This window comes from Lepidochelys kempii, chromosome 20 (assembly GCF_965140265.1).
Source record: "Lepidochelys kempii isolate rLepKem1 chromosome 20, rLepKem1.hap2, whole genome shotgun sequence".
Classification (NCBI taxonomy): Eukaryota; Metazoa; Chordata; order Testudines; family Cheloniidae; genus Lepidochelys; species Lepidochelys kempii.
The window spans coordinates 24,482,599-24,497,172 of record NC_133275.1 but is presented as its reverse complement, the minus strand read 5'-3'; the positions used below and the strand labels follow the sequence as shown (position 1 = coordinate 24,497,172).

The following is a 14,574-nucleotide window of genomic DNA, read 5'->3' as shown; positions in this document are numbered from 1 at the left end:
GGGGCCCCTGGACTGAGCCAGTCTGGCAGTTCCTGTGAACACACTTAGTTGCTCAGCTGAAATGAGTCTGTACCTCCAACAAGGCTTGCTGTGAGGTAGAGGAAAAACCTGGTCCACTCAGTCAAGGGAATCAACCCCACTCTCTTCACTATGTGCCATGGGATGGATTCCTCTCCCTCCCCTCCCCCCCCACTGCAGTGCTTGTGGGGGTGTCGGAGAGTAATTAGAGTGGGGAGGAAATGCTGCACAGGTCCCAGCTCACACTCATTCCTGCCCTTTTCCCCCTTCCAGGAAAAGGAGAAGAAATACATGTTGCCCCTGGATAATCTGAAAATCCGGGATGTGGAGAAGGGCTTCATGTCTAACAAACACGTCTTTGCCATCTTCAACACAGAGCAAAGGTAGGGAGTGTGGAGACAGACGCCTCTGGACAGAGCTTGAGGGGTCTTTGACAGTATTTCCCAGACTCCTAACAGCCGAACCCGTCGGAAACCAAAGCAGTTATGCTGCCTACCCTTTAGACCCACTACAAGGGGAGGCCTTGTCCTAGACAGCTGGGCACCCAGTGTAGATTGTACGTAGAGATGGCCGAGGAGATTCATGTCTGACGGCCCCATTCTTATGTGCTCTCGGTGCTCCAAAGATCAACACAGTTAAGTCATCGCTGGTGAATGGGACAACTCGTATCACTCCAGCAATCTCCGGCTCTCTCGAACTCCCATCATTATCGCTGCATTGGTTGTGCTTCGGAGGCTTCCTTTGTAACCATGATGATGAGAAACGCTTTCCCTCCCCCTCCAACTAAAGCAGCCGCTTTGGAGAGCCCACACCTCTCCCAGTTAGTTTTTGGGCTGGCGCCCCACGCTCTGGAAAAGGCTGCCCTAGCCCTTCTGTGCTTGGCAAGGGTCGGATCACATGCCGTACTGGTTAATTAGACTCTGATTCTGTTTGGGGTGGTGGGCGCTCATCTTGAGGCGGGTGGCGTGCTGGGCTTAGCTAGGGGGAGCGCTCCCAGCGGGCAGCAGGTGGGGCTTAGCCCGGGGTGGGCGGGGGGGGACTTGGGCGTTTACTGTCAGAGGTGGGAGCGGCTGTGATCTAATGAGGATTATCCTAGGAGGAAGGAAAAGCTGCCAATATTTACACAGGCTTTCTGAAGGGATTTCAGACTTCCCTGTCTGGGGCCTTGCATTAGCACCATGCCTTGTCTAGACCAGCCCTGTAAGAAAGAGATCCTGCATGTGCCAGCAGGGATGGTGGATTCTGTCAGTGGCCTTGAGCTGCCTGGTCTAGGCCATGATTGTAGAATTCCTTTCCTCTGATTATATCCCTGCTGTTTCTTCGTGCCTAGGAATGTGTATAAAGATCTCCGTCAGATTGAGCTGGCCTGTGACTCCCAGGAAGATGTGGACAGCTGGAAAGCCTCCTTCCTCCGGGCTGGTGTTTATCCAGAGAAAGACCAAGTAAACATTCCCTTTGCCTTGATGATGTCCTGGAACTGGCTGGGGTCTGTTGGGGGTGCCAGCTGTGAGGGCCAGTGTGGGGGCTGCCAGCAGCAGCAAGTACAGGAGTGTCAAAAATGGACTCATGGCATAGGTTCCCAACTCTGGCTTGTCCAGTCCTGGGCGTATGACGGTAATACCTAGAGGCCCTAGCGGAGATTAGGCCAGTGCACAGAGGCATAGGAAGAGTGGTTAACTTTGGAGCAGGCTCCCAGGGGAGGTGGTGAACTCTCCCCCTTGTGATGTCTACAGATCCAGCCTGGACGATGCTTTAGCAAAACACAAGTGACTGGAGTAACAGGGGAAGTTCTCTGGCCTGTGCTATCCCGGAGGCTGGGCTAGGTGATCGAATGGTCCCTTCTGGCCTTAAATGCTGTGAAAGCTCCAGGCTCCAAAGAGCTTCCAGTCTGAACAGGCCAGACAGGGGGTGGGGACAGAGAGGTCAAGTGTCTTGGCCAGGTTCACCCTGGTCAGTAGGTCAGTGGCAGAACTGGGTTTAGAACCTAGGTCTCCTGAGTCCCAGTCCATGAGCCTACACAGCCTCTCCCATACCACCATGTCTCCTCACCAATGGCAGACGTACCTCCTTTCCCTCTCGTTGGCAGTTCATTGCTGTGATTGCAGCCTCTGCTCTGGAGAGAGGAGGATGAAGGCCAAGATTATCAAAAGTGATGTGTGGGTTTTTGGGGTGCCTCGTTTAAGACCCCCTTAACGGGGCCTGACTTTTGCAAAGTGGTGAACTCCCTCTCTCTGAAAATCAGGTCTGTTCTAGTGTCAAGCTGGGCTCCTGAACTTGCCAGTCACCTCCCAAACTGAGCTCTCTGGGTGGGGGTGGGTATGTAGAGCACCTAGCCCACTGGGGCCCTCAGGATGCTACTGCAGTACAAATACTAGATGAAAACAACAAGGAGGCCGGTGGCACTGCAAAGATTAACCGATTTATTTGGGCATAAGCTTTCGTGGGTAAAAAAACCACTTCCTCAGATGCAGGGAGTGAAAATTACAGATACGGGCATCAATATACTTAGTGTATATTGATGCCTGTATCTGTAAACTATAAATATACATCTGTAATTTTCACTCCCTGCATCTGAGGAAGTGGGTTTTTTACCCACAAAAGCTTATGCCCAAATAAATCTGTTAGTCTTTGAGGTGCCCCCGGACTCCTTGTTTTTGTGGATATAGACGAACACGGCTACCCCCGATACTAAATACTAGATGATGAACTGGGAAGGTCTGTGAAATTGGCACAGGTGCTATCGATGCATGTGATGTGCTCACCAGTTCTTAAGGGGGACACTGTCCACAGCTCCAAGCTGGGTGTCTGCAGAATCCCCGAGTGACTGACCTGCTTTCCCCGGGCAGGTGGAGAATGAGGACGGGGCCCAAGAGAACACCTTCTCCATGGACCCGCAGCTGGAGCGCCAGGTGGAGACCATCCGCAACCTCGTCGACTCCTACGTGGGAATAATCAACAAGTCCATCCGAGACCTCATGCCAAAGACCATAATGCACCTCATGATAAACAATGTGAGTGGGTTGGGCCAGCTGGGGCTGCTGATCCGCATCGCTGGGCACAGAGAGGCGCTGTCCTCGCCATGGCCTGTTTGTTGGGGGGGGGAGCCTCTGGGCTTGTCACTGTGGACATGACTCCTTTCAGCACCAGGAGTCAGATCAGTTGCACCGGGTACTCCTGTGCTGAGATACGTAATTATGTATTTTAATGACCGTTTGGTCCTTAACTCCCTGTCTTACTGAAATCAAGGGGTAAAGCCTGTAAGGCCAGACTCTGATTCCTGGCTTTGTCCCAGACTGCTACAGCAACCCAGTGACAGTGGCCTAGAATGACACCAGGAGACCTGACTCCCGGCTTCCCTGCTCTAACCACTCAACTGTACTAGAGCTTAACTGCCACCTGCATGTTGGTTCCCTTGCTCCCATCTCTGCAGACTAAGGATTTCATCCACTCGGAGCTGCTGGCCTACCTGTACTCATCCGCAGACCAGAACAGCCTGATGGAGGAGTCGGCCGACCAGGCGCAGAGGAGGGACGACATGCTGCGGATGTACCATGCTCTGAAGGAGGCCTTGCACATCATCGGGGACATCAGCACCAGCACGGTCTCCACGCCGGTCCCGCCGCCCGTGGATGACGCATGGCTGCAGAGTGGGAGCAGGTACAGCTAACTGGGGAGCAGGTGGCATGGGAGACTCTTGCCATGCTGCCTCTAAGCGAGGATGATAGCACTGGAAGGGGGAGGGGCAAGGGGCTATTTGAGGTGGGAGTGGGGTTGAGGATGGATGGCCTAGTGGGTAAAGCCCTGGCAAGCTGGAGACCTGGGCTCTGTTCCTAGCTTTTCCACAGACTCCCCGAGACAACCTTGGGCCAGTGACTTTGGCTGCCCTGTGCCTCAGAGCAGGAGAAGCCTCCTGCCCAGGGGTGCTAGAAACGATCAGGTGGGGAGGAGGGACAGATAAGGACCTAACTACATCGGTAGGGATGGAGACCCTAATTCTGCTGAACTTCCTTTCCCCTGCAGCCCGACGCCCCAGCGCAGACCTACCTCCACCGTGCTGCCGCCGGGCAGGCCCCCAGCTGTGAGGGGCCCAACTCCAGGGCCCCCTTTGATCCCTGCCCCTACAGGGAGTCTCTCTTCCTTCGTGGCTCCTCCCATCCCCTCGCGTCCTGGACCTCAGAACGTATTTGCTGCTAATAACGATCCCTTCTCAGCCCCTCCTCAGATTCCATCACGGCCGGCACGCATTCCACCTGGCATTCCCCCGGGCGTGCCCAGGTAAGAGATCCCTGGACCCGCTAGGTCGCTCCTCTTCCTCCTGTCATGTCTCCAGCGATTGGCTCAGTGCTGGGGCTCCAGTTCGCCTTGGGTGGCGTGAGATGTGCCAGCACGGAGGGTGGTAGCAGGGCTCTCCTGTTACCAGAGCTGGAGCCATACTGGGGTCACGTGGCTTGTGGGAGGTGCTGAGCTTGTATCAATCCCCAGAGCTGGGATCCCAGCCTTGTAGCTCAGGCCAGGTCTGAGCTATTTCTGCTTTGATTGCTGGTAATAAGGGACTAAATTCTGCCCTCCGGGGGGGTGGGGGGCTGCAGTGGGGGGAGTGTCGCCTCCTAGAGTGGATGTGCTGCATGTGTCTGAGGTTGGATTCCCACGGAACAGACAGTGTTTCAGTGTAATACAGGAATGACCCTTGCATCCGCCTCCTCTCCAGGCAAACCCCAAGGGACAGGGTTAGAAATGGCTCCCCTCCCAGCAGGCGCTGTGCCCTGAGGCCACTGCAGGTGACTTGCTCCCCCTTCAGCCAGAGCCTGAGTGGGCCAACCCCCTGAGTGGCCCTCACGTGCCCTTTCCGGAGACAGCTCCCAAGGGCTGGGTGTCAGGTCAACCTCTGACGCAGCAGGGGTGAGAGCTGCCCTGACGCCGTTTCATGCTGATCGGATGTGGTTGCTTGTGCCCTTGTCTGACCCCTTGCCACCCCCGTCCCTTTACAGCTTCTGGACCAGTGCCCCGGGGTAGCACCGGGTGGCAAATGCCAGGGTCCCATCTGGATAGTGGAGCCAGCTCGGCAGCCCAAAGGCCATCGACACATCATGCAGAGGGCTCTGACGTCGGCTAAGCCTGTGCCCTGGCAGGGTGGTGCTGGGAGAGGGCGGTGGCCTGCAGCACTGCACCCAGCCCTCCTCAGTAACCTGCTCCAGGCACAGGAGCCCTCTGGCTCCAGGGCAGGCGGGGGACCCGGTCAGGGTGTGGCCGTCGCTAGCCCTCTGTCCGCACAGCGCCCAGGATGCTAGCCACCCCGTGGCAGTGACTCCTGCTCTGCTCCTTCCCGACTGCTCTCACCTCTCTGTTCCCATTCTCTCTGCAGCAGAAGACCCCCTGCGGCACCGAACCGGCCGACCATTATCCGACCGGCTGAGCCCTCCTTGCTAGACTAGCCCCCCAGGGGGCTGCTAGTGACTCCTGTGTGCCTGTTGCGGCTGCCCCACACCTGTTGTCTGGGGCAGAGAGGAAGAGGGGAAACCCCCCCATGTCTAATCTCTTGTTTAAAAAAACCTTACAACTGTGATCAGCTCTGCAGAGTGGTTCTAGCCAAGGCCAATTCCTGTTAGCCTGGTGGACTCCTTCTCTGGGACGGGCGCAGCAGGCTCCTTCCTTGTAAATACCAATGGCATCTGTTAAGGACAGTCGCTGGGTTCCTTGTCCTGATGGCTCTCTGCTCTTCAAGCAAGGAAGTGGGTAACTGGCATTATACTCTGGGGGGTTGGTTCAGGAGAACCACCACCCCTCTGAACAAATGCCCCAGCGTGGCCCCCACCCCCACTCCCCGCTGTATAATAAGCAGAGGATTCTATTTTTGGGGTTGAATTTTGCACTTTGTTGAGTAACACACACAATGGACCCCAGCTGGGTTCTTGTGTTGGGATCATCTGAATGTAGGAGGTAGAGAGGGGAGTTCTGAAAGGGAGTTGAAACAGACTGTCCTGTTTCTCACTGTGCAGAATCTCCTTAAACTCCTGCTATTCAGGCTGATCAGATTTCTGTGTCTCTGGCTCCTCTTCCAGCCCCCCCTCAGCCAGCCAGAATTGTTTTGTATTGTTAATATATTCTGTATAAAACACTTAATGATTTCCCCTCCCGAGGCCCTTCCCTAAACTTGATTGCTAATCTGATCATAGGCTATATTTCAGTTCTATAGCGTGGAGAAAGATTTATATATGAAAAATAATGGGACTGCAGATAGCGATTTGCTAATTAAATCTAATTCACTGCAAACAGGAGCAGACTTTTCAGGTTAGCCCTTTGTCAGGAGGTGCTTAGTTGATTGTGAACCTCAGGTATTCTTCATGCAATATCTGCCCCTGTGCCCAGCCCCCCAGTGGGGGCGTATGGTCAACTAGTAAGCGACAAACTTTGATTGTGTTCTGTGAAAGAAACACTTAGCCGAAGGACCCTAGGCTGAACACAACACTGTGATGAGCAAAGTACCAAGCCAGGTTCAGCCCCAAATGGGCAATGGAATGAGCATAAGGGAGACCTGCAGAGCGCCAAAATAGCGGGTCCTCTGTAAGCAGCAACTTCTGTCACCAGCTGGTTGCTTTGCTCCTGTTCTCAGCTTGGTAAGGGTCCTAGGCCAGCTGGAGCAGCGGAGTGTCTAGTAACCAAAAGCCAGGGCTTGGACAGCTGCGAGTAGGTTTGAGGGCTAGTGCAGGCTGTGTCCTTTCAGTCGTAATAGGCGATGTGGACAAAGGTCTGTCTGAAGCCTTTCTAGGAGCAAAGGAAATGTGAAAACTTTCCCTGGAGCTCCACGTCCCGTGTCCATGAGAGACTAGCTGTGTGTTCCCTCCTGCTGGTGGGCGGCACTGGTTGTAACAGGCCCTGGTGTCTAAAACCTCAGGTGGAGAACGTGGGGTGCCTGCCGGATGAGGGCAGGGAGGCTATGGTGCCCACCGTGCTATGGACGTGTATCTAGCCCAGGAGCGAGAGGCTCTGCTGCTTTGTGGGCATGTGACTCCTCACTGGGGAGGAAGCTGAGGGGGTGTATTTAGCAACTGGAACCTTGCTGGGGAAGGCTTTGGCGTCTTATCTGTTCTGTGTCTCTCCATGCACCTCCCCTTCCTTCGAGCGGCGCCTTCTCAGCTGCCTTGGCAAAGCACTCCGCCCCAGGGCTGGAAGCAGAGGCTGAGTGTGTGTATATATAAATATATATTTTTAAAGATTATGAATTGTAAAATCTCGAGGTGTTTGGGGTTTTTTAATCCAGTTCAAGCTCAACCCTCTGCTCTCCGAGAACCTGTAGGGTTGATACTTCGCCCAACAACCTCCTCTAGCCAGAGAACTATGGAAAAGATCCATGAACCAGCCTGCCTTAAATAACCTTTGTTTCAAAGAGCTTGTCTTCAGCGTGGCCTCTCTCCTTCCTGCGTGGTGGGAGGGGAACCTAACCCCTTTCTTGCATTGGCAATTGAACCTTAGGGCAGGCACTGGTAACCAAAAGCGTTAATGCTTGTATGGAGACAGGGCATGGTGGCAGAGTGCAAGCTGACAGCTGGCCTGGGCAGCCATGTTGCTGGCTTCACGAAGCAAACTTGCAAACCAAAAACAAGTTGCTGGCCATTAAAACTCGGCTCTAGCATGGGGCAGCCTGGCCTGCTGCTTGTAACAAGCTCTGATTGACTGCAGAGCGATTTCCTTGCATTAGCAGCAGCTGCTTTGCTCTAGGCTGGCTTGTGCAATGCAGTCCTTAGCTGGCTCCAGTCGGTGCCTGCACGGGGGTTCCTGAGGTCCCTTTGCTTGTCTGTTTTTTACAAAATCCAATTGCCTCTGTTCCGCCTCCTGCTGGCTCTCCCTGATGTTCTCACATGTGAAGTGGGCTCTGGAACCTCTCTCTCATCTCGTGTTGATTACAAACCCCAGTCCACTTCTCTCCTGTTCCTTCAGTTTGCTGGCTGTGTAAGTGCCTCCCTTCTGTATCCTATTAATAAACTAAACAATAAAGGGAAAAAAATTAGCTGGTGGCAAGTCTCTGGCACTTTGTGGTGTGTTTTCTGCCTCCTCCTCCCTTCTTTTCTCCTTCTGTCTGTTCCTGAAGGGGGGAGCCTGGGGTAGAAGGGGCTGTGCCGCGTCTCATTAAAGCACTCACAGGGATGCCAAGGAGCTCGGAGAACCTACGGCTGACAGTCCTGATGCTCCTCTTGTGACCATGGCCATACCCAACCCGGCTCAAGGGTCAGCTGTTCTGAAAAGCTCCCTGGCACAGTTCAGACCCAGTTCCCATTGCGATGTCATGGGAAAGAAGCATTTATTGGTCGCAGGGGAGGAGCCCTGCTCACGGAGGAGGACCCTATTGTGCTGTACAAACAGACCAAGCATCCACATCTCTTCTGACTCGACACAGCTGCCCATCACTTGGTATCTGAGCCCCTTTTCCCTTAAGCAGCTTTGAAAAATCTCAGCAGCCAGCACTGTTGTAGGTGGTTTCAACCATATTTTTACCAAGGGTTTGGCTGCATGGTGACATTTCTTCTTAAATCAACCAGCCTCTTTCTGCTTTTGTCAGGGATCTCTTCAGAACCTCCAGCTCTCAAACACTCTGCACTATCCCTCTTCTCCCCTGATGTGGCAGCCACCCCAGTCGAGTTTCAGTCTTGCTCTTTTCTGTATGTACTTCATGGCCCAGCTAAGCTCCCTAGGAGCTGCTGGTGAGCTCTGGTGCAGCCTGACAGCTGCAACTGTGGGCTGAATCCCTTCGACAGCAAGCCCTGCTCCACGAGGGAGAGGATGCTGGGCCACAGAGAGGGCACCAGTGTTGGATTCGCTGGTGGGGCATGGCCTATAACAGCCTCGTGTTCATGAAGCAGAACCCTTGGGGAGCGAAGAGCGGGGTGATCAGGTTTCATGGGTGAGCTACTGCTCCCCTCCTTTCCTATTCACTTTGCCTGCACTGCCAGCCTTAGGCCTGAGCTGGAGCGGTGCTGATTTAAGCAAGCGTGAGCTAATCCTCCCACCTGGACATCTTAGATACTTGAGAATGGGCCATTGCTCGTCAGGCTTTTCTGTCCTTTCCCCACTGCCAAGGAACGTCCTCTCTATGCAGGCAGGAAGGAATCGCAGCAGCCCTTGAGTCTTAGGGCAAACCAGCCTGGCTTTGTATGTAAGAACTCGTAGCTAGAATGGGAGCTGCACAAGGACGGAGCAGGCCGGTCCCTAGCCAGCGGTGCAGGCCCTTGGATTAAAGCTGTTTGCTCAGAGCAGGCTCTGCTGCAGCTCAGCGAGGCGAAGTCCACGCGGGAGAAGAGCAAGTGTGCGCGGCAGTGGGAGCGCGCGGAGCCCTTTCACGCCGCCCTGCCTGGGAGGGAATTTCTGCCTCAGGGAGTGTGGGTTGTATCTGCCAGGGGTGCACAGGCCACCCGCTGTGTAGGAAGCTTTAGCCCCCTACCTGCCTGCAACAGCAAAAGAAACCCCTCTCGGCTCTAGCTGGGCGCCGCCTAGCAGTGGCTGTGTGGGAAGCACGTCATTGCTCTTCCCCGGGTGGGAAGCTGGGGTAACTGTTGAAGTCCTGCACTCGTTCATTTACAGCTGTGGCTTAGAGCAGACCCCAGCCAGTTCACTCGTCTCCTGCAAACCGGCCCAGGGCCTCGCTGCAGTTGGTTTGCGATTGCCCCAGATGCTGTTCTCTAGCCTCCCGGCAGGCCTAGCTCAGGAAATCCCTGGACAAGCGTGGGTCAGGCTAGAGCCTGTCTGAGGAGTCACTGAAGGCTTTTGTCTCGGACGTGGGCACCCACCCCAAAGGAAAAGGGAATCTAGCGAAGGTGGCTGCATTTCTAGTAGGCTGATGGAGAACATAGAAATTTAAATCAACTACCTCAACCCTGCTGGGGGCAAAATTAACCATCTGGCCCTGACTTCGCTAAGGGATGCTTTGCCGTAGCCCAGCTGCAGATCTCAGCATGCCTTAGGAAGGCAGCTGCTACCCTTTCCCAGAGGCAGGCCCTGAGTCACAGTGATTCACTTGCAGTCATGACATCCTCTGTGCTCAAGCCCCAGGAAGGAAGTAGGGTGAAGCTGTAACGGGGCAGCTGATCTCTGCTGGCAGCTGCTTCGACAGTTCTAGGTGGAAAAAGCGTCAGCCTCCTCTCTAGGCCCCTCCCAACACCCAGCCTGATCTCCCTGGGCTTTCCATCCCTTCTCCAAGGGGGCTCCCCCAGGCGGCCGGCAGGAGCCAGCCCCCCCCAACGCTCACAGCTGAGAAACCTTTCAATGGCGTTTTTGTTTTGTTTTTCTCTCTCTTGTGACCAGGCGACCGGCTCCCTCCGCTCCCTCCCGGCCTTTCTTCAGATGAGCCACCTCTTCCGAGACCCATCGCTGCCCCCCCAGTCATTTAACCCATTTGAACCTGCTCCTGGGGATTTTGCTTTGTTTCTATCTAGACAACAGCCCGCTCCAGCCAGAGGAGAGAACCTAGCTCCATCTCTGTCCCCCTAAAGCGCCAAGCGGGGCTGCGGCCTGGCTGTTGTGCTGGGAACAAAGCGTGCTGAATGCTACAGTCTGTGCAAGAGGTGTAACGCCCCTGTCAGCCCACCCAGCAGAATACCCCCTCCCCCTGGAAATCAGACTCAGGGAGCGGATCCTCCCCTGGAAAAACCATGATCTCGTGGTGTTGGACTGGGCTTGCTCAGGATGAACCCTGGCTGCCATTTTCTTCTTTCCTCAGTTATGGTGAACGCTTTGTGATCGAACTGAAAACAAACACGGCTGGGCCCCCCGAGCTTGGAAGTGGCCCCAGCTAACGGCGACTTGCTGCGGTTTCTAAACGGCAGAGTTTCCTTACCGCCCTCACCCTACCAACTTCAGGGCCCAACGTTGCATTGATGAAAAGGGAGTTTTGTCCCATTATTTCTTCACCTCCTTTGGGACCTTGGCTGCCTCCTAGCCCCACCCTCACTACTCCAGCTGGGCAGTGATCTATAGAAACAGGCTGCTGAGGATTTACCCCCTTCCATCCCCTGTCTCGAGTGAACCTGCCCAGCCAGCCCCTCCCTCCACGCCGGGTTAGACAGGGCAGAAGCACCAGCCCCAAGCAGTTGTTTACCAGCTGAACTTTGTAAGTGCATTTAGTACTGGAGCAGGGTCCTTACTGAACACTGTGGTTCTTGCTTTTATTTATAAGCCATAGTTCCCACCCCCCCGTTCCCTGAAAGCAACATTAGCAGGGAGGGTATTTTTCAGCCCGTTCTTTCTTACATGCCTGCTAATGCTGGGAAGTTGGTGAAGAGGCTCAGTTCTCCCAGTTCCGCATGGTCACTGAAACACCATTTCCCCCATCCCGGTGAGCAGAAACTGGGCAGGAATCAGCAGAGAGACTCCCGAAACAGCGGGAAGGGGGATTCCTAGTCACACACTCGCATGCGTCTCCCTGCAGCTTACGGCTAGCACCCGAGCAGGGAGAAAGGCCGGGTTCTGTCCTCCACTCTCGAGCTCAGCGGCATTCGCCCATTTCAGTCCTTTCCACTGCGTTTAGGTAAATGGGCTTTGGACCCTTCCTGTCACTCCCCCCCCCCTCCCCGAACCTTTCAGGCAGGTGGATATTAGAGACCTTGGCACTGGCCCCGTGGGACTCCGGGCCAGCAAGGGTGTTGGCTAAACACAGCCAGGGAGCTAGCCTTGTAGACCTTCGGTCTGCAGATGCCAAAGTGTAGAACATGCCCCCACGGGGAGGCCTGATGGATGAGCTGCAGGAGGGAGCTTGGCCCGGCCTGTCATTTCTTCTCCAAGCTGCGCTGCCCTTTAAAAACCAGCCCCCGCTGTTCTGGTGACAAAGCAAAGCTTCAAGGCGGGAGCTGAGAGTATCTGCTGTGCCAAAGACATTTCCTGAGGGGGCAGAGTCTGAACCAAGAGCTCAGCGGTTCAGCGGAGACAGACCCCAAAGCCAGTGATGTCAAGCTTTGTAACAAAGGAGAGGACGTATCTTCTTAGGAAGAGCTATTCTGAGCCCAAAACTGGGATAGGACCTACAACGGATATGGCAGCAGAGCACCAATTGCTTTCATTTTCCTGGAGCAGGGGACTCAGCGGTCACAAGCAGGAGCAAATGCTGCCCTAATTCAGCTGTTTAACAGACGGCCTCACAGGCAGGCAGCGCTTCAGAAGTATTCTGGTAGCACCGCGCTGGGCACCGAGGCCAGAACCTAGCATGGGTAAAAGGCAGTGGACAGATGGGTGCAATAAGATGGCTATGAAGTTATCCTCGCTCCCTCCTTTGAGCAGAAGAAGCCACAGACCTTCAGTGAACATCAGAGCAAATACAGATTTAACTGGAGCAAGGGGCCAGCCCCACACCTGCCCTTCACTCAATTCTGCTGTCATACTGGGCCAGCGGTGTGAACTGACCCCACAACCTCCGGTGAGTTCCAGGACGCACCTCTGTTAGCTCAAGGGCTGTAGCAGACTCAAACTACCTAATGCAGCCACTAATTCCGGTGTCACCCTGCACCCCGTACGGGGTCACCGATCTACAGCAGAGCTCGTGAACTGCTCTGCTTCGCTCTACCCTGCTGTCGGTACCTGCATGGAGCCAGCAGTGTCCCCTCCAGCCCAGTGGCTCGCCGACCAGTTGCCCCGTGGTGCCCTCTGTACAAGGTGCGTGTGTAAAGAGGACAGCATGACCCACCTCTGTATAATTCTTCCCCCTCCCACAATAAAAAATCCTGGATCTCAGGGCCAGTGTTTCATGAATGTCATTAGCAAAGGCTGGGCTAGGTGCATGGCCCTGTACAGTGCTCAGGGTGCTAGCAGTGATCGACAGTGGAACAGCATAGTCTCATTCCTCCACGCTGCCCCCTGGGGAAAGCAGGCTGGCCCCCTGCCTTGCCCTCATTCACCCTGGAGCTGGCGCCGGGGGGAGCAGCTCCCAGCTGCAATTCTGCTCAGAAAAGTGACTAAAAAGACCATCAGGGCATTGCAGAGCCTGGCCGATTGGCCGAGAACAGTGATGTCTAAGCCCCCATCGCTGTTCTGTCTGTCACACACTCACAGCGAGTACCACAGCCGCTCAACTGCAGCGTTTCCAGGGCACGTTCTAGACTGCGCTGGTCAGAACCCTCGGCCCTGTGGTGAAAACTGGAGAAGGAAATCGGGGGGGGGGGGGGGGGCACAAGGGACATGGAGCCCCGGGCATCTTCTGAGTAGAACTAGCAGCTGCAACCACCTCTTCGCCTGCCCAACCTTCCAGCCCGCTAATCCCTCCCCTTTGAGCTTGGTTCGTATTCCCAGTGGTTTGAAGATGCTGACATCCTGACAGGAGGGATGAATGGTGGGGTAGAAGGGGGGGGCACAGAATTCCTGGCACAGGGGAGAATGGGTGTCTGGTGTGCCAGCTCGAGTCCTGAGCCAGCAGCATCCCCTGCCCCTTCTCACTGGGCAGGTGGGCAACCTTACCACCATCAACAGGCCATGCTGCAGCCCTTTCACCAAAGGCGGGGAGCGAACCCTCCTTGGCACAGGAGTAAATTGCACAGATGCAACTGCAGTTGGTCTCAGCTGCATCCCGCAGCTGGACAAGGCCTCATCCATTCATGGTTTTACTCCCAGCTGCTGCTGATCGCAGAGTGAGCTGGAGTCTGAGCACTGGCAGGAGCCTTTCAAGGACAGCTGCTCTTCCTACATTGCAAAGCCCCCCTTCAGGGACCCTGCCACCGCAGCTGCCCCTCCTAACACCGCCCCAGGAAGGGCTGGGCTCAGGCAGTTGAGTTTTAATGCTCGGATCTCACCCTTTCTAGGACAGCTTTGGATTCCCCTCGAGTCAGACCCACCCAAGTGATGCATTTGCAGAGCGACCGAGCAATCACAGTTAAGAGGGACATTTGCTCTGTGTCTATGAAAACCAGCCCCTTGTGCCAGGGAATTAATCAAAAGAAACCGGATCCTTATGGCACCTTTGCTACAGGCGATTTGCTTTTGACTCTAGTAGGCAGGGGCAGCAGAGCGTACCGTGCCCTTGCCCCGGCTGCAGAGGGTGGGAAGTTAGAAGCCAAGGTGACCTGCTGCAGCCGATACATGCCCACCCCCTTTCACTCACTGTTACCAGCTCTTTATTGCTGCAGAATTCCCTCACGTGTGCATTCGCCATCAGGTATCACCTAGCGCCTGCTTTCATACCATGCATGGCCAAGGATCCATGGCAGGCCCAATCAGAGGCTGTTTCCCTTCCTTCTGGAGCAGGACATTCTACCCCATAATGAGTCATTCCCTTCCACCAAACCCCAGAGAAAGCATCCAAACACTGGCTTGGGACAGCAGAAAGTGAGCTGGTTGGCAGGGCTGGGGGGATGCAGGCTGCTACAGGGAGCGGGAGCAGCGAGTAGCAAAAGGGGCTCTCACCAATTTACCAGTTGTGTCAAACAAAGCAAGGAGTCATACTTAATAAAGCTCTCCAAGAAAAGTCAATGTCCCAGAAAGAGGAGTGCCTTAGCTCTACTGGGAGACGTCAGTGTCTGCCGGGTTATCACAGCAGACTCGTGGCCTGGTATTAGGAATGGAACAGGAGAGCTGCTGTCTTAGCAC

The 14,574-nt window shown here is 54.9% G+C and overlaps 1 protein-coding gene across 12 annotated transcripts in view; it reads left to right on the top strand.

Annotated features, from left to right (window-relative positions):
* Window positions 1-8,023, top strand: part of DNM2 (dynamin 2) — a 59,160-nt gene extending 51,137 nt beyond the window's left edge. For 8 of the 12 annotated variants that reach the window (XM_073318858.1, XM_073318853.1, XM_073318851.1 and 5 more), the window contains 6 exons: window positions 292-401; window positions 1,349-1,460; window positions 2,865-3,029; window positions 3,449-3,675; window positions 4,039-4,293; window positions 5,381-8,023. In XM_073318858.1, the coding sequence (XP_073174959.1) occupies window positions 292-401; window positions 1,349-1,460; window positions 2,865-3,029; window positions 3,449-3,675; window positions 4,039-4,293; window positions 5,381-5,450 (939 nt within the window). In that variant the 3' untranslated portion in view covers window positions 5,451-8,023. The remainder of the gene's footprint in view (window positions 1-291; window positions 402-1,348; window positions 1,461-2,864; window positions 3,030-3,448; window positions 3,676-4,038; window positions 4,294-5,380) is intronic. The other 4 variants (XM_073318856.1, XM_073318855.1, XM_073318847.1 and 1 more) reach the window with 1 other exon arrangement.
* Window positions 8,024-14,574: the final 6,551 nt, after the last annotated feature.